A 24,583-nucleotide genomic window follows, 5' to 3' on the forward strand; every position below is an offset into this window, starting at 1 on the left:
GGACAAGACTGATTTAGAAGGGTACACTTAGGTCTGCATTGTGCCGAGTGTGAAATTTGGTGGAGGAGGAATCATCGTGTGGGGTCACTTTTCAGGTCTTGGGCTTGCCCTAGTTCCAGTAAAAGGAACTCTGACTGCTTCAGGATAACAAAACATTTTGGACAATTCCATGCTCCCAACTTTGTGAGGAAAGTTTGGAGCGGCCCCTTCCTCTTTCCTCTTACAACATGAATGTGCACCAGTGCACAAAGCAAGGTCCAGAAAGACATGGATGACAGAGTTAGGTGTGGATGAACTGGACTGGCCTGCAGAGTCCTGTCCTGAACCCGATAGAGCACCTTTGGGAAGAATTGGAGCGGAGACTGAGAGCCAGGCCTTTTCCACCAACATCAGTGTGTGACCTTACCAATGCGTATTCGGAAGAATAGTCAAAAATTCAGAGCAAAAACACTTCTCAACATTGTGGACACCCCTCCCCGAAGAGCTGAAGCTGTAATAGCTGCAGAAGGTGGGCCGACATCATATTGAACTCTGCGGGTTAGAAATGGGATGGAACTTCAGTTCATATGTGAGTCAAGGCAGGTGAGCCAATACTTTTGGTTATATAGTGTATGTATTTTTCTATTTATTCATTTTTGTCTAATCTTGAATTAATCTGTGAATTATGTTGTTCCTTGTTTTTCCTTTGAGCTGTTAAAAATGTACATTTGATTTTATCAACTTGAACTAAAAGAACACAACTGTGACAAATTAGATGTTCATTAATTTTTGACCAGTAGAGCATTTTAATCTGATTTTGGGAGAAATGTGATTTAACTGTGACAACCTGATCTCGTGCACTGGGATTGGAAGACCACTAGATGGCAGTATTTGTTTCCTGACACTTCCATCTGTTTGGTGAGACAAACACACTGAGCATTCATGCTTAAGGAAAATGTGGTTCCATGATAAATATGAATGAATAAACACCTTTGATGCAGACCATAATTATGATTCATATGTTTACACAAACATGTGTTTAATAAATATTGTCTGATGTGCAGTCTGGTTCACACTGATGACTGCAGTGCTCTGCTAACAGCCTGTTTGTTACTGTGGCTCCGTCAATAATTGACTTTTGATTGAACTTATTGCACAACAAATAGTTTCAGTTTATTACTAATTAGAATTAGAAAATAGTTGTATTTAAATTCCTTGTGGGTGTTGATGTGTGACTCCACGAACTTCTGTTTTTTTCACCTTTTCATTCAAGTAAACATCTGAGGATTTTGAAGGTTAGAACTAGTCAAACCAAACTACAAAAGACAACTGCAAACCTCTCTGCAACTGTATACAAATATACACAAACATAGAGACAAACCTCTGTCATATAAGAAATACCACTTTGATGAAGCCTTTCTCTCATCTTCATCAAACAAAAGCAGCATCTGTGTTTATCTCATCTCCATATCCAAATGTTTAGAATTGGGTTTGTTTTATGTGCTCTCTTGTGTGAGTCACAGTGTAAATTCTTTAAGGGCTGCAGAGATGAAGCGCTCTCAGATAAAGATGTCTCTTCTGTAACAACTAAGACTTAGAACTACTGTATGTTGAGCGAAGTATCCATTTGACAGAACAAAACAATGATGATGGAAGACATATATCTTTATTTTTCTTGTCTGAGTTGGCATCTGGCTCCAAACTGTACAGATATTGCTCACCATTTTTGTTACACCGATAATGTTACGTTGGGGGTTGTAAGCTGGTGGCAGAGTGTGTAAACAGAGAGCTCTCATTTTATGGCCGTGACACCCTGCCGCTAAGTACAATTTGCGCACCGTCCACTGGTGACAACTGGTCATACATAAATATACATTAAAAAAGTGAGAAAAGTCGTGGTTTTTTACGTGAAATTTTCACAGATGTTGTTTCTCTTTCGGCTTTTCCCATCAGGGGTCGCCACAGCGAATCATCCTTTTCCACCTCACTCTATCATGAACATCTTCTACCCTAACATTAGCCAACTTCATGTCCTCTGTCAAGACATCCATGTATCTCCTCTTTGGCCGTCCTCTTGCCCTCCGGCCAGGCAGCTCCATCTCCAACATCCTTCTACCAATATATCCACTATCCCTCCTCTGAACATGTCCAAACCATCTCAGTCTGGCTTCTCTGACTTTGTCGCTAACACAGGCAACATGAGCCGTCCCTCTGATGTACTCGTTCCTTATCCTGTCTAACCTGGTCACTCCTAAGGAGAACCTCAACATCTTCATCTCCGCTACCTCCATCTCAGCCTCTTGTCTCTGTCTCACTGCTACCGTCTCTAACCCATAGAGCAGAGCTGGTCTCACCACTGTCTTGTACACCTTTCCTTTGAGTCTTGCTGACACTCTTCTGTCACACAACACTCCTGACACTTTCCTCCAACCGCTCCAACCTGCCTGCACTCGCCTCTTCACCTCTTTTCCACACTCCCCATCACACTGAACTGTTGACCCCAAGTACTTAAACTCCTGCACCTTCTTCACCTCAGCCCCATGTAACCTAACGCTTCTACCTTGATCCCTCTCGTTCAGACACATGTATTCTGTCTTACTATGACTGACCTTCATGCCTCTTCTTTCCAGAGCAAACCTCCACCTCTCTAGCTGTTCCTCCACCTGCTCTCTACTCTCACTGCAGATTACAATGTCATCCGCAAACATCATTGTCCAGGGAGATTCCTGTCTTACCTCGTCTGTCAGCCTGTCCATCCGTCTGCCTGTTCTTGTGACACATGGGTGTTGCTTAAGCTGCGAGGGGGAAGATTTTCCTTTATAGAATTTCATGAATGAGGATAGGTCAATTTTCCATAAGAATATTCTTAGCTTTCACATTTCATCAGTGGTGGGCAGTCAGGGCCTTCAAGCCCTTCTCAGAAGGCCTAGAAAATATCTGAATCATGTGTTAATTCTATTTTGTCCATGCATACTTGTTAAATCATTCCAAATGGTCTGTCCATTCCCCTTAATTGTGCTTATAATGGTTATTCAGCTTCCAGATAGACGTATTTTCACATTGGAGCATTTAACCAATCGCATTTCAGCTGTCCTTTGTTGCCAGGCAGGATGAGAGCCTTGAGCAAGAGTTGAGAAGGTCCCGTGATGCGAAATCAATGTTGGTCATTTATTTATTTCAACCAATCAGATTTTGCAGTGGTGTCAGCAAGGACTTCTAGCAAGCTTAGGCAACGTCAAAATATTCAGACCTTCTAATTGGACAGAAGTTTCAGGAAGTCACATGCAGCCTTGCCCAGTTTGACACAGAGGTGCGGAGCACTTTTTGATCCGTCTCAGATAAAAACAGAGCTGACTGTAATGTACACTATGGAGGATTTAGCAGGAAAAGCTCCCACTGATCTCCTAGACTTCCTTCTTTAGAAAAATCTGAGTGAGAACATGAAGCAGCCGTGCAAATTTGTGTGTTTGGCACTGACCAGAGTCCACTGCGTCTGTTGAACGGACATTTTCGGGTCTAAAGCAAATTAAAACCTATGCAGAAACACAACTGGACAGACTTGGCTCTCAGCATTGGCCTTGGTGGCAATAGAAAAGAACTTCTTGATGGAACTTAAGCGCCGTAATCTACAGGACAGGGTGATCAAACTGTTTTAGAGGAAGGAGAGGAGGATGGATTTTGTCTTCAAATAATCTGATTTTTATGATGAGGGAAATGATAAATATCATTCATTCACAATTTTTTGGTGGAATTGCACAAATTTCCCACTTGTGGGATCAATAAATTATTTCTAATTCTGATTCTGATTTTCAAATCCATTTTATCCCTTTCGGGGTCACGGGGCTGCCGGAGCCTATCCAGGCCACTTGATAAATATCATAATAAATAATGTTCCAAATTTATGTGGTTATTTTTAATGTTTTGTGCTGGCTATAGTAGTATAATGAGATTTATCTACTGTTTTGTTTATTCATTATATTTTGAGGCATAAAAATGCTTAATGAGGGGTTGAGTGATTCAGACGTAGCACTACTGAAGGCGCAGGTGAGTAATGCACGGTCCGCCACTGCATTTCAATAGGCTGCAGTATGAAGAAATTAAGATGGCAAAACTTTTTTTTTAAGCCCGGTTTTTGCAGCTTTAGTTTAAAGTGTGTGTTTGAAGTTCAGACACACACTTTCCCTGACATTTCCTGCAGACTCAGCCTGTTTGCCTGGCAGACGGGTGACACTGTCCTGATTACACCAGACTGATTACACTGCTGAGCAACATTACGTTAATTTAACAAGGAAGTCTCTAAACTGCATTGGGGAACAAGGCATTTTGGTTCATTTAAGCTGCTTGAACATGAGACATTTTTCTGAAAACCACTTTTGTGACTAATCATTGATCAGTTCCCGTCAGTGAGCAGGTACTCAAAGATATCCCAGCTGAACAGGAAAATCCACCTGGTAGCACTTTGCTTGTTTCAAATTGGCAATTCAATAACATCTGCATCCATCAATTAAGCCTCAGTGGAGTATTGACTGAGACTGCTGATGCTGGCCTTAAGAGTGCTGAGTGGCAACCACAAGGTGTCTCACCGCTCCTTCTGTATGAAATCGCTAAAAGGATGAAGTGAGTCTGAAGTCTACAAGTTGAATCCATCCATTTTTGATAACAACAAAAAAAGAAAAACAAGTTTACAACAGATAGTTAATGTATAGTTTTTAAAGTTCAAAAAGGACCTACTGGGATTTAAGATGGAAAAGTATTTTAAAAATTTATTATTGGCATGACCTTAACATAAACTCATATTTTTCTGACCTGCCTGTTGGGAAGTTAAAACAATGAGCCATGCAGGCACAAAGTCCCTGCAAATTCTGCTGTGGAACAAGGATTATAAACAGATATTTCCTATATTTTCCCAAATAGGGACGACTTTAAACCATAAAACCTTCCATTTTTAACATTCACTTTAATACAAATGGTGATTTTAAAGTTTTTATTTCTTATCACAAAGTTGAACAAAAATCTTTTTTTCAGTTTCTAAATTTTATCTTTTTCTACCCCAAATCCTACTCAGAGCTTTGCAGGTCTGGAAGAAGACTTTCCTTTCAGTTGTTTTGGACCTGCTTGTTCAATTTTTTTCTCCGCTTAATCCAAAATGTACTTTTTTATTTCCCTGCCCAACCGTCCAAACCACCCAATCACAAAAGTCAATCCCTGAATTTCATGCGCACTCCGTGTTTTCCAGTCTGCCTCTGTCTCGTCCCACACGCACTCTCTGTCAGAGCGCGGCGTTGACAACCACTGATCAGCCCACTTTGTCGGGGTTTGTGTCTCCATGCAAGTCTGCTGAAGAAGAAGCTCTGACTCTCACAATTTCTTACTTGCAAAGCAAGCGTAAGCAGCCAGATTGCAAGGTTTGCGTGGCAGCAACATTCTCAACAAGTGAGAAATCTCCAAGTAGTATTTTCCTAGAATAACCAACGTCTCACACAATGTCTGGAGAGGACGCACCTGCCCAGCAGCAAAACGCCGTAGACCAGAAACAGGAGACCAAACCCGCAGAGGAGCCCAAAGCCGAACCACCCAAGACGGAGTCTGCGCCCGCCGGCACCGCTGAGGCAGCGGCCACCCCCGCGGCGACAACTGACAAAGCCCCCGAGGAGGAGACGTTCACCTACCGCGCCCTGGTGCTCACCGGCTACGGAGGCTATGATAAAGTTAAGCTGCAAGTTAAGAAAGGCAAGCCAGCGCTCAAGGCCGGCGAGGTTCTGGTTCGGGTCAAGGCTTGCGGGCTGAACTTCGCCGATTTGATGGCAAGACAGGGTCTGTACGACAGGCTGCCGTCGCCGCCGGTCACCCCGGGAATGGAGTGCTCCGGGGTGGTGGAAGCTGTAGGAGATGAAGTTACAGACAGAAAAGTAAGAAAACTCCGCTTTTTATTCCTTTGGTTACATCATTTGTGGAGTTTTTGTGCTTGCGCTGGTATTGTGCTGGAGTCGTGTTGGTGCTGAACAGTTACATCTGGACATGGGCGTGTCACGTTAGAGAGGAGGCAGCGCTGCTCTTGACAGCCTCTCAACTCAAGGAATAAAATACCTAAAATACAAATAAAGGCATAAAGAAAATCTGTATTTTCATTAAAAACACGTGTGCTATTAGTCCTTTTTTATTTAATAAGAGCTTTTCTCGGCAATTCCTTTTACGCATATCTGTGCGTAAAACCTGATAATAAAGATGCTCAGTCGTGTTTTTAATTGTTGTGTCTGCAGAACTGGAAGGAAAATGTTAAATGTGACTAGTTTAAAGGACCACTGGCAGCAGCAGGCGTTGCCCCTGAGTCTTGTCTTCTACCCCAGTTTAAAAACACAGTTTCCGGTGCGCGCCGACTATTGAGCAACTTTAAGCGCAAAGTAGTTGTCGAAAAGCTGTAAGTCTTCATGTCAAAAGGGCGAAGCCAAGCAACCACACGCTGAATCCTTTGGATGCCTTTTATCCCCGCATCACCCACGCTGCTGCGCGCTTTGAGGTGCGCCATGATGCGGAGCGGTGCGTCAAGTTAACCAGAGGAAGACCGGAAACATGTTCTTTGCTTTCAGAATTGAAGCTCTGATGAGCATAATGGCTTCCGTTTTTAAATTTGAGCTTTTGTTTCAACCCATATGTGACAACCGTCAAAAACGTCTAGGAAATGGTCATTTATACAGACTGAAATATGGAAAGCTGATGTGCAAAAAATGAGAAACGTGATAGGATCATTTTTAAAAATGCATAACACCTGCAGATGCAGCCAGGCCCTTTTTCTTTAATTGTAGAGTTAATTTGAAATAATTTAAGCCAATTAACATACAATATTCACCCTAATTTGTAAATATGGTCTTTCAGAACTTTATTTTGGAGACCCTTGGAGCATAATAGCACAATAATGTTTTAATCTTGACACCGGTGAAGAGCCAGGAGTCACCGACGCCTTTTGTTACCGGCAGCGACGGCGGCGCACAAATGCGCCGTCTGGAAAGGGCGAGGCGCGACACCACAGACAGCACAACCCAGTCTCATCCTAAAATGTGTAGTAGCTACATTTGTCCACATGAAAATGCGTGAGAGTTTTACAAAAACGCCCCCTAAACTGTGAGGCGGATACGTTTCATTTTTCTATTCATTTTCTTCTAGCCTTCTCAGGATCACGTGACTTTGGAGGTTTGGCCTGCCGTGAGCAAAAAACATGGCGGATGCTCGTTCATTTTTCGGTGGAATATCCCATAAAACAAGATATTTTGAGGACTAATTTTTATTTTGACAACATTTCTAGTGAGAAATATACCATTTTCTTTTAAAATATGCTTTCATGTTGGACATACAGTTTGTAGTTTGCTTGTTTCGTTCAACTTTTTCTCCCAAAGGCTCTGTGTTACGTTGGAGAAACACGTTAACTTTCATTCATATCTGCAGACGTGCGCGTAGGTCACGTGACTAATATGTTTCTCTTTTTTCCGCAGAAAATGCCATAAAATAGGAGTGATTGTGGACTAATTTATTTTTGAAAACATTTCTAGCAGTATATATCCCCTTTATTTTCATAATATCCATTCATTGCAGACATGCAGTTCGTAGTTTGTTTGTTTCGTTCAACTTTTCCTCAAGGATCTGAAGCGTCTGATCTTTTCCATAAATATATGCGGGCTGACGTGGGTCACGTGACGTGACGTGAGTTTCTCTTTTTTCATATAGAAGATCTCGTGAAAAGGTACGTTGCTATTTATTAATTATTTTTATTTACATTTACGGACCCGTGTATAGGTTTCATGCTGTGTTGATCAGGCTTTGATTGACATGTGACAACAAACCGGAAGAATGTTGTTCAGGAACAGACTGGAGAGTTCTCTAAATTTACTTAGCGATTTTTTTTATTCAATAATCTTTTACATGTTAAAGTATTCACACTACAAGTCTAAATGCTGTGTACGATGTCTGATCTTTTCCATCATATCTGTGGGCTGACGTGGGTCATGTGACGCGAGTTTCTTTTTTTTTCCTGTGGAAAAATCTCGTAAAATAAGATCGTCTGAGGTTTAATATTTAGGTTTAATAACATTTCTAGGGACCGATGTACTCTGTCGTAACGTCCATGCAAGCGTATTTTTTCAACATCAACTAGTTGAGTTTAGAAATACACTGTATAATTAAAAAAAGACGTTTGGCTCTAAACTGGTTTTGTGATTGGTCCCACGTTTATCGGGAAGGTTAAGTTCTAAAAATAGGCCCAGTGACAAACAGGTTTTTATTTTTTTACAGAAATTAATGTTTCCATTACTAATGCAAACTTTTTGTTTTGCAGGTCTCATGTCGCATGACAGATTGCAGTTGTTTTTTTATACAAACTTTATTGACTGTAACAATTCAAAACAACAATTCCCAACAGCAACAAGAAAGAAACAAACCAGGGGATTATTATGAAATTTTTCACAAAAACATTGAAACTGACGCAGAGATTGAATGTTTTAAATGCTTTCTTATTGTCAGAGTTTCTTATTGTGTTCATGTTTTGTTTGAACTCATTGATAAAGTTAGAAAAATGGGGGGGGGGGGGGGGGGGGTATGATTTCTAACTTTGTATTTATGAATAAAAATAAAAAAAGGTTAATGATGTAGAATTGTTCTTTTTTATGGGATGGACAGTGGGTGAGGCACGACAGATTGCAGTAAAACAGTCAAACTGCTACCACAATAGCGTTGAACTTCTGTTGAGAATAATTCATTCATAAATCTGTCTATATATTAGAATATCAGCATCTGGATCATTTACGTCTATTTTAACATAAAAGAGGCTAAAAGAGGACATAACATCAACAAACAACAACTACTAATAAATATTATAGGAAATAAGGAAACTAAGTATAAAAAAGTAAAACAAAATAAATGTACATAGTATATTATTTATTATTGTAAATAAAAAAATAAACATGTCTGACTAAGAGTGGGGGTTGAGGTCGGGGTTTTTTTGTCTCTTTTTTGGGATCCAGCGTAGAGGCCATGACCCCCCCCTGCAAGAAAAGTAGAGAAGGTTCAATCAAACAGTGATGGAAGACGATGGGCTACAGTTTGTTCACTCAGTGCTTACAGGGCGACTGTTTTTAATTTGATTAGTGTCAATTATCCTTTGTAGGAAATATTAGTATTATTCAAATATTTATGAATAATTACAATATTACATTGATTTTTAACGCATAGCACAAAAGCATCAAATAATCAATATCTAACAACTTGTAGAACATGAATAATAAAACTTGGACATGCATCCATCATCTACCCCTTTTGACCTTTTATTGACAAAATTAGAAAATATTTATATAATTTTAAATAAACAAAAAAACAAATTAGGCTGATTATTATTTGGACTTATTTATTTGCGACCAAGCAAAAAAGCTGATGGAAATTCATGTTGAAGAGGCATGTTGCTGGATTGTCCGTACGTATTTTAACCATAACCCCGCCTTCTTTACTTGCAATTAGGCACTTCAAAATAAATAAATAAATTCATTAATAATATATACAACATAAAACATGACTAGCACTCCATTAACTCCATCTGGGTTTCATAAATAAAATAAAAACGTTTACCACTCAAAACAATCATCAGAACTCTAACACAGTAAATATGCCAAACAAATTAATAAAAAAGCATTTATATACGTTAGAGTTCTACTTTAAAATAGTAATAATGTAAAATAAAAACTGCTCCTTTTTTCTTTAAATGTCCTTATTGCATATTAATCTTTTCCTCCAATCACACGGCTGCATTCTGAAAGATGAAAAGTGTAAACTTGTTTAAGAGATGTTTAAGAGGACTACTGTAAACTAAGATAAATGTGTTAGTTAAAATAAAGTAATAATGCATAGTTATTTTATAATAAAAGACTAAAAAAGGCAAATTAATAATACAAAATCCAAATCTTTACAAATTCTGCAAGTATTTTGTCGTATTACTTTTTACTGGTGGAAATGCAAAGAAAGCGAGCGACAAATTAGAAGAACTGGTTTGAACATGAATTATTGCACAAAGACGGAAAGGTGGGCGTGTCTCCAGGAAAGAGATCCTCATGACAACCAACATGATTTTTGATACGGAGGCTGATGCTTCAAGGAGAAAAGAAACGTCAACAGCCAGTGCTGATCAGAACACAATCCAATGTTCTCATCGTTTGAATAAATCCTGAAATGTTCATCTGCTGGTGTTTGTCTGCATTTTTTGATGATATTTTGCTGCAAAATAAACCCATTAACCATCACTGTTCTGTCTGTGATGGAATAAACGCCAGGGCTACTATGGGAAGATATACGGTAGTCAACATTTTCTTGGAAAGGATTCTTTTTAAATAATATTTTATAGAATCTTTTAATAGTGTGTAAAATGTTTTTAACTACAAAACATTTTAATTGCATGTTATATGTTTTATATCAACTGTAATGCCCATTAAAAAGAAAAGCACAAGTAAACTTGAACTGAATTATTTCTTTCTTATTAAAGATTTGAGGAAAAGTGTAAAAATAACCACCAGATGAATAATTCTGTATTTTCATATTTCTTTGGAGAAACATTTGTTGAGGATAAAAAAACACAGGAATTTCTTAAAAACATATCATTTTTGCTAACTGTGCAGAAAAATAAGATTGTACCAGGATAGTAAAATGTCCGAAGTTGGCACACTGGTGGACGGCTGTGGGGCTGAAGTGGTGGGAGGATGGATGTCTGAAACGGTTGATGGTTGGACGGCTGAAGCACTGGAAGGCTGCTGGTTTTTCCAACCTTAATGGATGAAAATGATGAAATGATTAGTGTGGTTGTTTTGGTGAGACATGACCAGATCTGCTGACGGTTCACAAATGAAAGTTTCTAATTAAACTAGAGTTCATGCACATTGAAGTCATGTCATCAAGCTTCCATGAATAATGAGTTAAAACAACAGACTGAGGTGAATGTAAAATTATTATTACCAGTATACCTGATACAAGGCCTTCATCCAGTCAAAGCACGTTTCTGCTTGATCAGGGAACTTAGGGCAACTTAGGGGGCACAACATGTGTGTGGTAAGAGGCGGGACTTTTTGGCAGGTTTGGCAGCAATTTTTGTATCGTCATCGTCAAAATTTAAATTATCATATAACACTGTGAACAGATCGACAATTGGTTAATGACTCTGAGTCACAGATGGTAAATACATACCAATACAGACACTTCATCACATGTGAGGCGTTCTCTTTTGGCCTGAAATCTTTGTAGCCCGCCTTACATTTGGATGTTTTGGCGGCCACAGCGATCACAGTTGATGCAAGAAGTTGTCGAGCCTCGTGGCAGAGTCAGCTGAAAATAGGAAAAGCAGAATTTTTATGTCTCCAGTTCCCCATTCTGATAAGATTTGGGGAAAATATTGCCATATTAATGACAATGGTTGTTAGTTTTACAATTAAATTAAGGTAGCAATTGAAGTCTAACAGTTTTGTAAGAATGTGCAGGTTATTAGTTCTGAATTTTAAAAAGAAAAGTTATAAAAAAAGGTCATGAAGACTTGGTTTTGAGCTGAAGATGTCTTTCCTCTTATCCAAAAATGATTTCTGGAATAAAACTGGTAAAAAAGCAGTTTGACTGGATCAGAGAAAAGGTTTGAGCGAGTGTGACGTCACCCATTTACTTCCAGATCCTCATAACAAAGTCAATTCTGTCGTCGTTTCTCTGTGATAACGACGTCACCACGTTGGAGCCAGTTGACAGTGATTGATCTGAGTCAACGTTTCTATGGCAACTACTGTCGCCAATCAGGAGTAAGCTGTTGAAAGTCCACACTGCTTCCACTGAAAGTGAGCTTGGTGGAATTTGTCAAACAAACATTCAAGGTGGCACATGCTATTACTGAGGCATCTGTTGGTCAGTCTATAATTTGAATAACTTGTGATAAAGAAACAGTTTTGTAAAACAAATAACTGGAATTAGCAAAAACCTGTTTAAAAGGGTATCACAACAAGAATGGTTAATCTGACCCATAGAATGGCTGACTGACAGCTGTTTGTTTCTCTTTAGAAGTCTATAGGATTTTGGCTCCTTGTACTTCCTGTTTGGAACGTGAGGGGGAGGAGTCAGTCAGTCCAGGTCTCTGAGACAGAGACTGTTTTAAAATATTTACAAAACCAAGTCCAGATGATCGTTGTTACAACGTTTTTTGTGTAAATTTGGAGAAAACCCCTAAATAGGTCAATCATAACACTTTAATATATCAGGAAATTACTGTTCCTTTTTTTGCCGGGAAACCGGCGGTGGCGCGAGCGCTGCCATAATCATTAGCTAATGTAACCCCGATTCTCACAAACCTCCCTTCCTCTGCTCCACCACAATAACTATACAGTCGAAACAAATAATTAATACATGTTTCTATGATGATCATAGTACCCTGCAGTCGTGTTACGTTCAGTCTCTCGATGGAGGCCGTATTTTTCAGCACCGCTCCTCCGTCACACAGTAATAACAACAACAGCTGCATTCATCTGTCAGATGAAAATACTTTCAGATGATCATAAAGTATTTTCATTAATGCCTCTTGTGTTTACATTTCTTACCTTTGAGACTTCTTTAGCTCGCGCAGAGATGCAGAAAGCGCGACAACCAGATTACCTTTATTGACGCCCAACACCCCCCGACCGGCGCGCGGACACGTGGGGGTGGGGTGGCTTTATGTGCACGGCGCGCACGCATGCGTATTTGCACTAAAATTTTCACATGGCCTCTTTGGCATATAAACCTAACATTTCTATCATTTGTGTCTAAATTACGAGCATTAGATAACACAACTTGATTTGTGTGTGTCAAAAAATATTTCATGTTGGGTCTGAATCAGATAAACATTGTTCATCACATCAAATATTTACATATTTACTGTATTATACTGTTTTCATATATTTGTTACTTTTATCATCTAAATTGTCCTAAGATTTATGAAAAAATGAAAATCACACACTGAAAAATAGGGTTTGCTTTATCATTTTATTCTGCATAATGGAATGTTTGGCTCAAAACTGAGCTCTTTGGCATCGACTCAACCATTGGGTTTGGAGGAAGAGAATTGCTACCTATGACCCCAAGAACAGCTTCCCCACTGTCAAACATGGGGGTGGAAGCATTATGCTTTGTGGCTATTTTTCTGCACAGAGCTACGTCACCACGTTGATGGAGCCATTAATGGAAAATCTTGAGTGAGAACTTCCTACCCTCCTTAAGTCAGGACCCTTCAAATCAGTCATGGATGGGTCTTCCAACAGGTTAGTGACCTAGAACTTACAGCCAAGGCAACCAAGGAATGGCTGAAGAACAATCATATCAAGGTCATTGAGAGGCCCAGCCCATGTCAATCCTATGGAGAGATCTCACAGTCGCCAAGCAACAGCCACCAAATATTCATGATGTAGAAGGGTCAAAAGAAGGGCAAATACATTTATATAAATTCTTTCAAGTTGATTTCTTTCTAGGTTTGCAATTCTGCACAACAAACAAAGGACAACAACTTTTTTTCCTCCAAATAAAGGCAAAAACCTTGAAACTTCATGTGAGTTCTTGGCAACTGCCATTTCCCAAATCCTGCTCATACTGGACCCACATCTCCATGTCTTGGATATAAGTAATTAACTTGCCAATAACAAAGACTTATGAAAGGTCACTGAGGTGAACTTTGTAGACAAGTGCGGAAACTGTATAGTGTAAGGCTGATCGGCAAATAAAAGACCATGAAAGTCATCTTGGACTTTAGTAGGCATAGAGGAGGGTTCACAGCTTCCCTTTCCTGGGCATCCCCATCTCAGCTGATCTAACTTGGTTTCCTAACATCCAGGACGTTATCAACAAGGCACATCAGCACGTCTGAAGCTGCTGGCAACCTACCGCTCAGCCAGTCCAACTGCATCATGGTCTGGCTCTCAGATCAAACTGAAGAAGAGCAGCAGAAGCTTCAGTGCTGAAGATACTGGAGCAGATCATCGGCTACCCCCTTCCCTACCTGTCATCCTGTCTGAGTAAAGGGACGTGTCAAGGACAGCCCCCTTCCTGCAGCTAACATACTGATACACATATCACTCCACACTTCTAATATTCTTAATTTCTCATGTCATTTACCCCTAATTTAAGATAACTCATTGTCATTTTGCTACATTTTACTTCAGTCTTGCTCAATTAAAATGTAGTCTGTACCCTGACAAAGGATTTGGAGATGCATAGCACATTATATGAGTTTAATAGGTCAGTGTTTCATTCTAAGGTGTTGGACATACAAATCAAAGGCCAAACGTTTGAGATAAAATGAGAAGTGTCTTCAGCACAGGTGTGAGCACTGAAATGTTTAGCTAGTGTTGTAGAAACTTGAACGGAGGTTAAAAACATAATGTAATTGTTGAAATTTAGGTTGAAAAAACCTTCATTGGTGCGGTGCAGAAAAAAAATCTCTCATTTCAATTAAAAGTCATTTATTTATTGGTACAAAGTTGAAATGAGGTTTTCCTTCTTATAAGCCTTTTTTAGGGGTGGAGCTGGGGCTTGAACTGCAGAAAGTCTCCTCCTCAGCAGACAATTAGTCCCTCATGTTCTCTCTCCATCAAGGCCTCTGTGCTGCCTGAGAATGAAATGAAGAGGAAAACACATAAATGCCACAAGCCCTGGACATCCATGCAGATCACAAAGAGAAACCTCCTGGCTTTGCGGGGCAGAACCTTCCAAAAGCTGGGAGGAGAGCTCTTCAACCACACTTCAAGGACCCGCACTGCTGCTGGACTTCACCAACCACAGTCTGGTCAGCAGCATGACATCCTAGAGCCTTTAGTTCTTTACCATGGCACCATAACCTGCAATCCATCACATCATGCTTGATCAGTTATGCAACAACTTTAGAAAGTGTAACCCTTGTGCTATCCTAGGCACTTTACCATTGGGAGTTGGGTCATCTAGACCCACTAGACAGTGCTCTGAACCTTTTTTCTTCAATGATTTGTGATCTTCACTGGTGTCCATGGATTACATGAAATCTTTTCACCTTTATCCACCTTTGTCATGGTAGGGAGAACACCTCAATGGAAGGGGGGGGGGTCATCTAAGATAGCACAAGGGTTACAAAAGATTTTTACCATATGCTGATTCTTGTTTTCCTGATGCTCAGACAAAGCCCTTCAGTATTTTTCTCTGGGTCATTTTGATTGGTCCTTGTGGGAAGAGATTAATGTATTAATAATACTGAAGAAATCAAGAGATATTCCACATCAACAGCATGAGAGTAACATGAAAGAAACAAGCCAACATTTATCTACAACATTACCACAATCTTTACCTGGAGGTATCATTCTGGTAACGTCTGCTCCAGCTTTTCTGACTTCCGCTTGTTCCAGCCACCGGCCTGAACGGCGAGGATGTCTGTGCAGAATGAAAGGATCAAAATGTATTAAACTGAGAAAACAAATTACACAAAAAGGATGCATCTTCAATGAGTATTTACCAGTTTTTGACACATATGTACTCGGAAGATGTGTCTGCTGAAGAGAGGAAGCTGTTCAGTCGGTTCAGTCCCTTTCCCTGAAGTTGTCCCTTCTTGATTTCATCCTCGGATCCTCATCATTTCAACCAAAATGTATGTTTGCAAACTTTTGAAACATAAGGGATTAGAAAAAAACTCCAACAGGAATAATGAGAAATAAGCCGTTGATAATTATTACCTCACACATCCAAGAGTGAACTTGAAAAGGACACATGTTCAACAGGTCCTGCCTCTCAGGACACGGAAAACCAACCTTCTCCAAATGCAATCAGAACTCGTAGACTACATCAGAGCAGAAGAACTGCAAGGTCTGTGGAGAAAGCCGTTTCTGCAAATAGAAGGGGTTCATGAAAATATCTCAACGGAACAGGTTCAGGAAGCTCGCTCACCTGGAGAGAGCTCTGAGTGGAGCCGCTTCCACTCTACATCCAGAGGAGGACGCCTCCCTGGGGGGGGGTTCCATGCATGTCTCACTGGGCAGAGGCCCTAAGGAAGACCCAGGACACGCTGGGGAGACTACGTCTCTCAGCTGGCCCCGGGGTCCCCCAAGAGGAGCTGGAGGAGAGGGAAGTCTGGGCATCTTTGCTAAGACTGCTGCCCTCACAACCTGGTTCTGGATGAATGGAAGAAGATGGATGCATGGATGGAACGTGTTCAGTCCTTTCAGCAAAACTCCACGATGGCAGACTGCGATCCTTCCTCATTTACTTTGCCAGAAGACTTTTTGGAGGACTCTGGTGCTGCCACAAACTTTCCTGCTCCACATCTCCAGGATTCTATCAAAACAAATGAATATTGTACATAAACATGATGATATGACACAAAATACATTAAGACATATAGGCAGGCGTGTTCATTTTCTTAAGGAAGAAGACATTAAAATAGCTTTACATGTTCTATTGCCCCATGAATGCAGTTCACAAAGGAGGTCTCCACAGTGTTTTTGGTCAGAAACGCATCTTCAAAATAACCACTGAGCCTAAAAGAACAGAAAAGTTTACATAAGAAAAACATTTATACCATCAAAAATGTAGGTGGAAAAATTTTTTACACACCCCAGTTGGCTCTCAAAACAGTACATTTTGCAAGTTCCATCCACTGCTACGGCAAACATGGAGGGAGAGCATGCAGGACACTGAAACAGATGAACCTGACAGCCTCTCCATCTCAAAGTTAGCAGAAAATCAGTCCAGGAACTATTTGTGCATGTTGTCTCCAAATAACTGACCCGTCTGAAAGAGGAAAGGGAAAAAAACACGAGGTTCTTTTATGTATATACATACACACATACAAGAATCAGGAATCAGACTTTCTAACAGAATTTTTAGCTATTATAAAATCGTTCCCAGTGTTTTTTTTAATTACGATCATTTTGTTTTTAAAGACATTTTTCTGCAGCACAGCAGCTCATAAGAATTTCACCTCAGAGCTGTGGTGCAGATGTTTGCCTCTGCTAATTTCCCATAAACCGTTTGTTGATTCTCTCTCCCGCTAGCTTATAGCACCTCACAAGCCCTAGCCGACATTAGCATAGCAAAAAAAAAAAATCAATGAGCAACATTGGAGCTATCCATGTGTACACTTTTGAGCCAGATACTAGCTCAGACTAGGGAACTCAGGACATTAATGGATCTACTGGTTTTTGTCTGCAAATGGATGCATCAGAATTGGAGCGGAGTAGAGACTTTGGCCCATTCATGGCAGTTAGAGCGTCACAACTAAGAGCTTTTTGAGACAATGAGTTTCATCTTCTCCTGATCCATCGAGATTTGAATAAATACTCAGAAACAGTTTTAATCTTATATTATTCTGTATATGTTTATATTTTTGTTAATGTTCTCAATAATGAGAAAAATGTTTGATCTTAAAAACGTGACTTCCATTGGAGCGGCTCTTTAACTTTGTTGACAACGCTAGGATAAATAAATGTGGTCAGCCAAATCAGCCATAATTGTTTAGACCAGGGGTTTGCAGCCTGAGGCTCCACAGCCACAAGTGGCTCCTTGACCCCTCCTTTGTGGTTCTCCGACAAAAAATAAAAATGTTTTTAATTCAAACAAATATCCTATTTTTCAGACGACACAGTGCATCACGCAAAACAAAACAGTCAGATAAGTCAAACTTTACTCAACTTGGTGATCTACTCAACAGTTGAAGCAAAGTATTACTGTGCCAGGCTCCTGACTACAGTACCCATAATGCTTCAATAATCTATCAAGCGGTAATGCACAATATTTTAAGAAATTCCAGCATTTATGACCAATTTTTTTAAACCTGACAACGTACCACAAAAAATCAATTTGAGGTCAATACGCACAATTTAGAGGGCCTACACCATGCTAGCCATTTAGAATAAACTATTTCCTCGATCTCTGAGGCTCCGCCTTTCTCTTCTTGTGGGTGTCGCCTATTTCATGACATCAACCTAGAGTCGGCGTCGGCAGCGTTTCTGCGTTTCTTCCATCCAAACTTTTGCAAAGATGGATGTGCATATTGTGTAATGAAAGCATTTTGCTGATCACCGCTAGCTCCATTGAGGAAGTGGGGGTGTCTGTTAGCCTGGAGGCGGTTTAGCTGCACAGGCTCTTCCTGGAAGAGGCTGCTCCTCACTTATGATGACGTCACAATGTGAGGACCCTCTTATTGTGAATTGGGAGGGGCTGGTGCTCAGAGGGTTTCAGAGGAATGTTGAGAGATGCGTGAATGGATCAAAATACTGCTGTGGATTAAGTTTTGTGAGGAATTAACATTATAATACACTTTAAAATTTTAAAAAGTTGATATTGCATGATATAGGCCTTTAAAGAAATACTGGCTGAGATGTACTAACAACATAAAATCTACAATGTGTAAAAAAAAGCCTTTGTAAACCCCAGTAGTTATCCAGTTTCCAAAATAACATAAATGCAAATGAGTGTTTGATTTTCTAAACGCTGAAGAGACACCTTGTGTGTCCTACTGAGTTCTGCACAGTGAGACATTAGAAAGGCTCTTAGCTGTTTAAAGGGCTGCAGACCCCCGTTTCTGGCTAAATGACCCAAAAGGAAACTTACCTCTGCGGAGACCACGTGACGTTTCCGCCCCCGTCCTCTATACAGAAGAGGCCTTCACCGTGATGCTGCGGCCTTTTAAATTTAAGATGGAAAAACGCCTCGTCATTCAACGTTAATCCTAAACAGCCAACACGTTTTTACTAAAAACCCATCTCTGGTTTCCCAAATCTAAACATTACATTTCTACAGAGAAAAGTTCAAAGCATCGCCCACCTTCCAGCTGTCCAAGAAGTTCTTCAGCCGCGCGCCTTCCTGCGGGTTCATCCGGGGGTTTTCGGGGGAGTGGGGTGGGGGTGCCCGTATGACGCTGCGTTCACTGGCTTTTCGAAATGCGCACTTCATGTCAATTGGGGCAAATTGAAGGCTTAAAAGCCTGATTACTTTAGATAATATATCCTATTTAATATATCCTATTTAAAACTTTATTGAGAATTACTACAGGAAACAGTGATGAAACCTTTTTTAACAGATAAATTAGAGCACTTCATTGTAATACTATAATATATGAGATACGTCAAAAAAATTGACAGTTAAAGAAAAAAGAATATAATAGATGCTAATATTTTATAAACTCCATCAAAATAATTGTTTCATCTCATTTATCATAATATTTATAGGTTTTTTTATCACACACCATTAGACTCGTAGTGTAAATAAATTAAAATGCAGAAAAATCAATTTAAAGAACTCTTTGGTCAGTCCCTGAACTCAACATTTTTCCGGTTTGTTGTCACATGTCAATCAAAGCCTAATCGCCGCAACAGCAACACGGAACGAGAAAACCTATACACGGGTCCCTAGAAATGTAAATAAAAGAAATTAATAAATCGCAACGTACCTTTTTACGAGATTTTCCACAGGAAAAAAAGAGAAAGGCACGTCACGTGACCCACGTCAGCCTGCATATATTTATGGAAAAGATCAGACGCGTTCAGATCCTTGAGGAAAAGTTGAATGTAACAAACAAACTACGAACTGCATGTCTGCAATGAATGGATATTATGAAAATAAAGGGGATATATACTGCTAGAAATGTTTTCAAAAATAAATCAGTCCATATTCACTCATATTTTACAATTTTCTGCGGAAAAAAAGAGAAACATATAAGTCACGTGACCCACGCGCACGTCTGCAGATATGAATGAAAGTTAACGTGTTTCTCCAACGTAACACAGAGCCTTTGGGAGAAAAAGTTGAACGAAACAAGCAAACTACAAACTGTATGTCCAACATGAAAGCACATTTTAAAAGAAAATGGTATATTTCTCACTAGAAATGTTGTCAAAATAAAAATTAGTCCTCAAAATATCTTGTTTTATGGGATATTCCACCGAAAAATGAACGTGCATCCGCCATGTTTTTTGCTCACGGCAGGCCAAACCTCCAAAGTCACGTGATCCTGAGAAGACTTGTAGAAAATGAATAGAAAAATGAAACGTATCCGCCTCACAGTTTAGGGGGCGTTTTTGTAAAACTCTCACGCATTTTCATGTGGACAAATGTAGCTACTACACATTTTAGGATGAGACTGGGTTGGACAGCATGGTGCAACAGAGGGATCATCTTTGCCAATGGAAGCGCCCCTGACTTCAGAAAAAACAGAACTGTAATCGGCAGGTTTAAATCAACACTGACAAAGTCTATCCAAGAATCAAAAGCTCCTTTTTTTAGGATCTTAATTCTGTAATGATGATGATGCAAGGATTGTGCATTTCCTAGATTGCATGATGAGTCACATGGCTGGTGCATGTCTGTCTTCTTGCTGCATGGGATTATGCCTTTGAGAGGATATTTAAAAACAATATCCAACAGTTGCTATATGTAATTTTCTTGCATCTATGGATGAAAGCAGGATCATCTGCATGTGGTTGGGAGTGGCCTGTGGGGCACAGGTTCTGTGGATGAAGAATCTGTGCAGGGTTTAATTGAATTGAATGATGGGTCAGCTACCAGCAGCAAAACATTTGGAAGATTAAGATCCCCATCTTTCCATGTGACTTTTTTGCATCTTTCTGCATTTCTTGATTTGTTAATTACATTTAAAGGTCACATCGTATGCAGATAGGAGCAGCTGTTGTCACATCCGCTTGTAGCATTTTGCTCACAGAATAAGAAGACAGTGTCTGATTTATTTCAGCAGTTGGTTTGGATGAAATGTGCTTTTCTGAAATTGATGCTTTGTGGATTTCACACAGATGTTAAACCCCAGGTGTGTCTTAATTAAACCTTTTTGTTGCGTATAATGAGGCAAAACTATTTGAGGCTTATTAATGCCTTATTAATGCATTTATGTCTTTGTTTTCCTTGTCCGAGTTGGTATCTGGCTCAAAACTGTACAGCTGGATAGCTCCAATATTGCTCACCGTTGTTGTTGCACCAGTAATGCTCAGGGATAAAATAAGAACTCGAATTGACACTTTTTAGCTGTATAATTTACATTGAAACAAGCTTTTTGGAAAGTATAGAGACTTAAATCATTGTTGGAATGCTCAGATTATGCACAGATCATGTATTTGGCAGTTCAAGGGATTTTAGAAAATGTAATCGTCTCTGAGGTGCCCTATAAAGTTGAGTGAAATGAGACAGTGAGCTCACCCAAAATGACCTAAGGGAAGAGTGACAGTAACAGTGAGTAAGGGGTGGAAAGAGGAAATATTACAGATCACGCCGAGGCTCCCCTGATGCCAAACATCAGCACTTTTCCCCCCCTCTTCTAGGCCTGCTCAAAAAAACACATTAATGCTCTCCTTTGGAGAGTCTTAGAAGGATCTGACCCATATGTTCTCAATTACCTCCCACTGGCCCACATTGTCAGTCTGGTATTTCCTCCATCAATCCTTCCCTCCCCCTCATCCATAGCCTTGTAGCTAATCCCACGAATCCTCCTTCAACCACTGGACTATCAGTGAGTCCTGCTCTTCAGCTGTCCATCATGGGGCTTTCCTTCTTTACGCATTAAAACAAGACAAGGTTTTGTGAATTCCTTAAAGACCCACTCCGAGGAAAAAACAGTTTTTGGTGTTTTTAACATGTTCTTGTGGCATTTTTCTGATGATAGAGGACATGAAGAAAACACATCTCAAAATTGCTTTTCTAAGTATTTCTTTATTCAAATCGTTGTGAATCCGGAATAGATGAAAAAATGACATTTGAAAAGTACGCATATGTGACGTAGAAAGTTCGCTGGGCAAGCTCCCTGCTCCGCTCCATTCGGATGCTTTCTGGCTAGGTCCATGTACTTTTTGGTTTTCCTCATCCAAGCTGGCATCTGGATCAAAACTGTATGGATGGATAGCTCCACTGTTGCTCCCTATTTCTGTTGCACAGTAAATGTTAGGTTATTGGCTTGGGGGGGCTGTATTCTAGAGCGTAAACTGAGAGCTCTCAGCAACTGAGATGGGAAGGGGAAATGGGTTGCTCCATACCGACAGTCCTGCCAACAACTAAGAGGTGAGTTTCTTATGAACTGCTGCCGCTCTGCAGAAACTGTGTCCTAGAAAACAACACACTTTTTTATTTTGTGCTAAAAAACGGCATCATCAGAATTAAAGGACCACTTGGAACACTGAAAAGAGATTAAAGATGATCCCATTGGGACTTTAAATTCATAATTTAGTTTGGTTCATAGAAATGGGATCTGTCGCAAATATTTTGATCCTACCTTGTTCAGCTGCTATTGATCATTTAAAAAAAAAAGTATAAAATGCACAGCAGAAGGTGGGGAAACAAAAAGAATCTCATTGAACCCACAGAAATAAAGCAGTTTACTTGTCCTGCTATCACAGGTTTTGTATGTGGGCTGAAGGAGGCCTCTGTCCTGACGTCATAAAAACAACACCTACACCAACAATACAAAGATATGAAGCTTCACTTTAGAACAACTAAATCTATGTGGATGTCACATATTTTGTTTCCACAAAATCTAAGAAATGTCCGTCTAAGTTTTTTTTCCGCTGAGGTCATCAAAGATCAAGGCCGTGCAGCCCGCTGACTCGGAGGCCTGCATAACCCCAAATTGAATCATCATCTGATTAAGTCCATTCATTTACAGTTAACTGGAAGAGGCTTTGTTCAGCACTCCCTCACTTCTGACCCTAACTGTGACTGGACGAGGGCAGGATGAGGAAACTCGAGAACACTTGTGTGCATATTTGTGTGTCTCGCTGGGAACACGTCGAAACCGAAGTGTGACTGACAGCAGCTCACAAAAGAAATGCAGCAAATGTGTTGGGGTGTGTGACTCATGTCTGCTTCCAGCTGAGCATTGATTTGTGTTCTCCCAATCACACCGGTGATTTTGAAGAGTTTTGGTCTCCAAAATCAAAAAACACAAAAAGATGGACTACTTTTAAAGAAGAAAATGAATGAAACAAACCCAGTGACTTCAGATAGAAAGACGAAGCAGTAAAAAGACAGCGAGACGGAGATCTTCCTAATTGGAGGGGATAGACAGTCAGACGCATGGCTCCCTCTGGACCATTAGAGCGGCATGGGTGGACAAAGTTTGTTCCCAGGAGGAGAGGGCTTGTTTTATGCTCAGCCATGGGGAAGAATCTGGCAGGGACGTTGATGAGTGGAGAGAAGCCAGGGAAGAAGATGGGCCCCATTGTCCCATTTTTCTGATGAGCAACAGGGGATGGGGACACTCCTCATCAAGACAAAGACCAAATGAAGATCAGGGGGATGAAAGGGAGAGCGTCAAAGAAGACAGACAGGATGAGAGCAGTCGACTAAAGAAGGGGAAGGAAGACGCTCTAAAGTTGCGAGAGGAAAAGGAGTCAGGAAGTGAAAGAGAAAGAAGGGAAGAGAAAAAGTGAGGAGAATGGAAACAAGGAGGTGGAGGGGGGGCTTTGTTGAGGGTTGGATAAGGGGGGGAGGAAGAAAACAGGAAGAGAGTTATAATGCCACAGTCGTCTCCGTTTCCTCTGTCCCTCGATTGAGCTCCCCTGATTGGTCGGTGGGCTGACTGAAAGAGGATTTATATCTTGGGTCATTCTTCTGGAAAGAGACAGTTGTGTATCAGAGGATCCTGCTCTGATAAGTAGAGGTTGGGAGCACAAGGTGGTCAAGATTTCAAGGAGGATGTGCACCAAAGTTATTTTGCAAGACAAGAAAGCTAAAAAAAAAATAATCCCAATCACATGCTGAAGGATTCTCAAACTCAACAGATTTCCGTTTGGAAATCACTTCTGAATCAGCAATGTTCTTGTATTTCCACATACATCAGCCCTGACTTTTTACATCTACTCTTACTCATCTCTTTGGTTTTCCTAGTTGGATGTTTGCATGTCTGCTGTTTTGTTGCAAGGAAAACAATCAACCCCATTCTTACCATTCCTGCCACACCATTTCAATCCTTCATTCTGCGCCACAGAAACCACGGGGTTCAGATGCCGACCGCTTCAACTTGGTTGCTCGTCAGCTGAAGAATGTATCCAATAAGTGGCAGCAGTTAACTGTCAAAAAGTTTCCATTTAACTAAACTGATCATGTCTTTTACTTTCTGTTTCAGGTGGGAGATAAAGTGATGGTGCTGAACCGCTACGGGCTGTGGCAGGATGTGGCGGCAGTGCCGGCCAGCCACACCTTCCTCATCCCAGACGGGATGACTTTTGAAGAGGCTGCAGCCCTCCCTGTGAATTACATCACCGCCTACATGATGCTCTTCGACTTTGGCAACCTGCGACCCAACCAGAGCGTGCTCGTCCACTCCGCTGCAGGTATCGCCTGGCAAAAACAACTTTCACGTGCGCCCTCTCTCAGTTGTGACAGTATTTGCAATTCTTCATGCACTGTGGCTTTAAATTAGAGTTCATGTATACAGAAACATAATAAATGTTGTCATTGTAAACTGAACCTAATCGGTTAATCGCTGCTTGCACAGCCCTGAAACTACACATTTTAATCAATTTATAATTAGAATCAACATTAGTGAGATTAGTGTTATTCATGCTACACATAATTACTCATCTGAACCCCCCCATCTGTATCTCATCCTACAATC

General features: G+C 40.4%; 1 protein-coding gene and 4 long non-coding RNA genes across 6 annotated transcripts in view; 2 read left to right on the forward strand and 3 right to left on the reverse strand.

The window, feature by feature from the left end:
- Positions 1-5,213: 5,213 nt before the first annotated feature.
- The window catches only part of vat1 (vesicle amine transport 1), a 41,253-nt gene continuing 21,883 nt past the window's right edge, over positions 5,214-24,583 (forward strand). Inside the window, exons 1-2 of the mRNA XM_004071558.5 lie at positions 5,214-5,888; positions 24,092-24,299. Coding sequence (XP_004071606.1) covers positions 5,463-5,888; positions 24,092-24,299 — 634 coding nt within the window. The 5' untranslated portion in view covers positions 5,214-5,462. The remainder of the gene's footprint in view (positions 5,889-24,091; positions 24,300-24,583) is intronic.
- Positions 7,582-8,439, forward strand: LOC144994323 (uncharacterized). Its single transcript, XR_013657812.1, has 2 exons — positions 7,582-7,714; positions 8,306-8,439. It is a non-coding gene; the product is annotated as an uncharacterized LOC144994323 (long non-coding RNA).
- LOC111947738 (uncharacterized) lies at positions 8,332-12,698 on the reverse strand. The gene is made up of 4 exons (XR_002873645.2): positions 12,576-12,698; positions 11,191-11,328; positions 10,645-10,774; positions 8,332-9,011 (listed from the first exon to the last, which is right to left on the reverse strand). It is a non-coding gene; the product is annotated as an uncharacterized LOC111947738 (long non-coding RNA).
- On the reverse strand, positions 14,452-16,180 carry LOC111947737 (uncharacterized). 2 transcript variants are annotated; one of them, XR_013657809.1, is made up of 7 exons: positions 15,916-16,180; positions 15,705-15,854; positions 15,488-15,632; positions 15,323-15,405; positions 15,123-15,197; positions 14,712-14,843; positions 14,452-14,614 (listed from the first exon to the last, which is right to left on the reverse strand). It is a non-coding gene; the product is annotated as an uncharacterized LOC111947737 (long non-coding RNA). The 2 variants fall into 2 exon arrangements; XR_013657810.1 differs by lacking the exon at positions 14,452-14,614 and adding an exon at positions 14,925-15,041 and having other exon boundaries at positions 14,727-14,843.
- On the reverse strand, positions 16,429-19,982 carry LOC144994322 (uncharacterized). Its single transcript, XR_013657811.1, has 5 exons — positions 19,850-19,982; positions 19,418-19,478; positions 18,793-18,899; positions 18,580-18,651; positions 16,429-16,505 (listed from the first exon to the last, which is right to left on the reverse strand). It is a non-coding gene; the product is annotated as an uncharacterized LOC144994322 (long non-coding RNA).

Source organism: Oryzias latipes, chromosome 8 (genome assembly GCF_053564925.1).
Source record: "Oryzias latipes strain Hd-rR chromosome 8, Olatipes_Hd-rR_3.1".
Lineage (NCBI taxonomy): Eukaryota > Metazoa > Chordata > Actinopteri > Beloniformes > Adrianichthyidae > Oryzias > Oryzias latipes.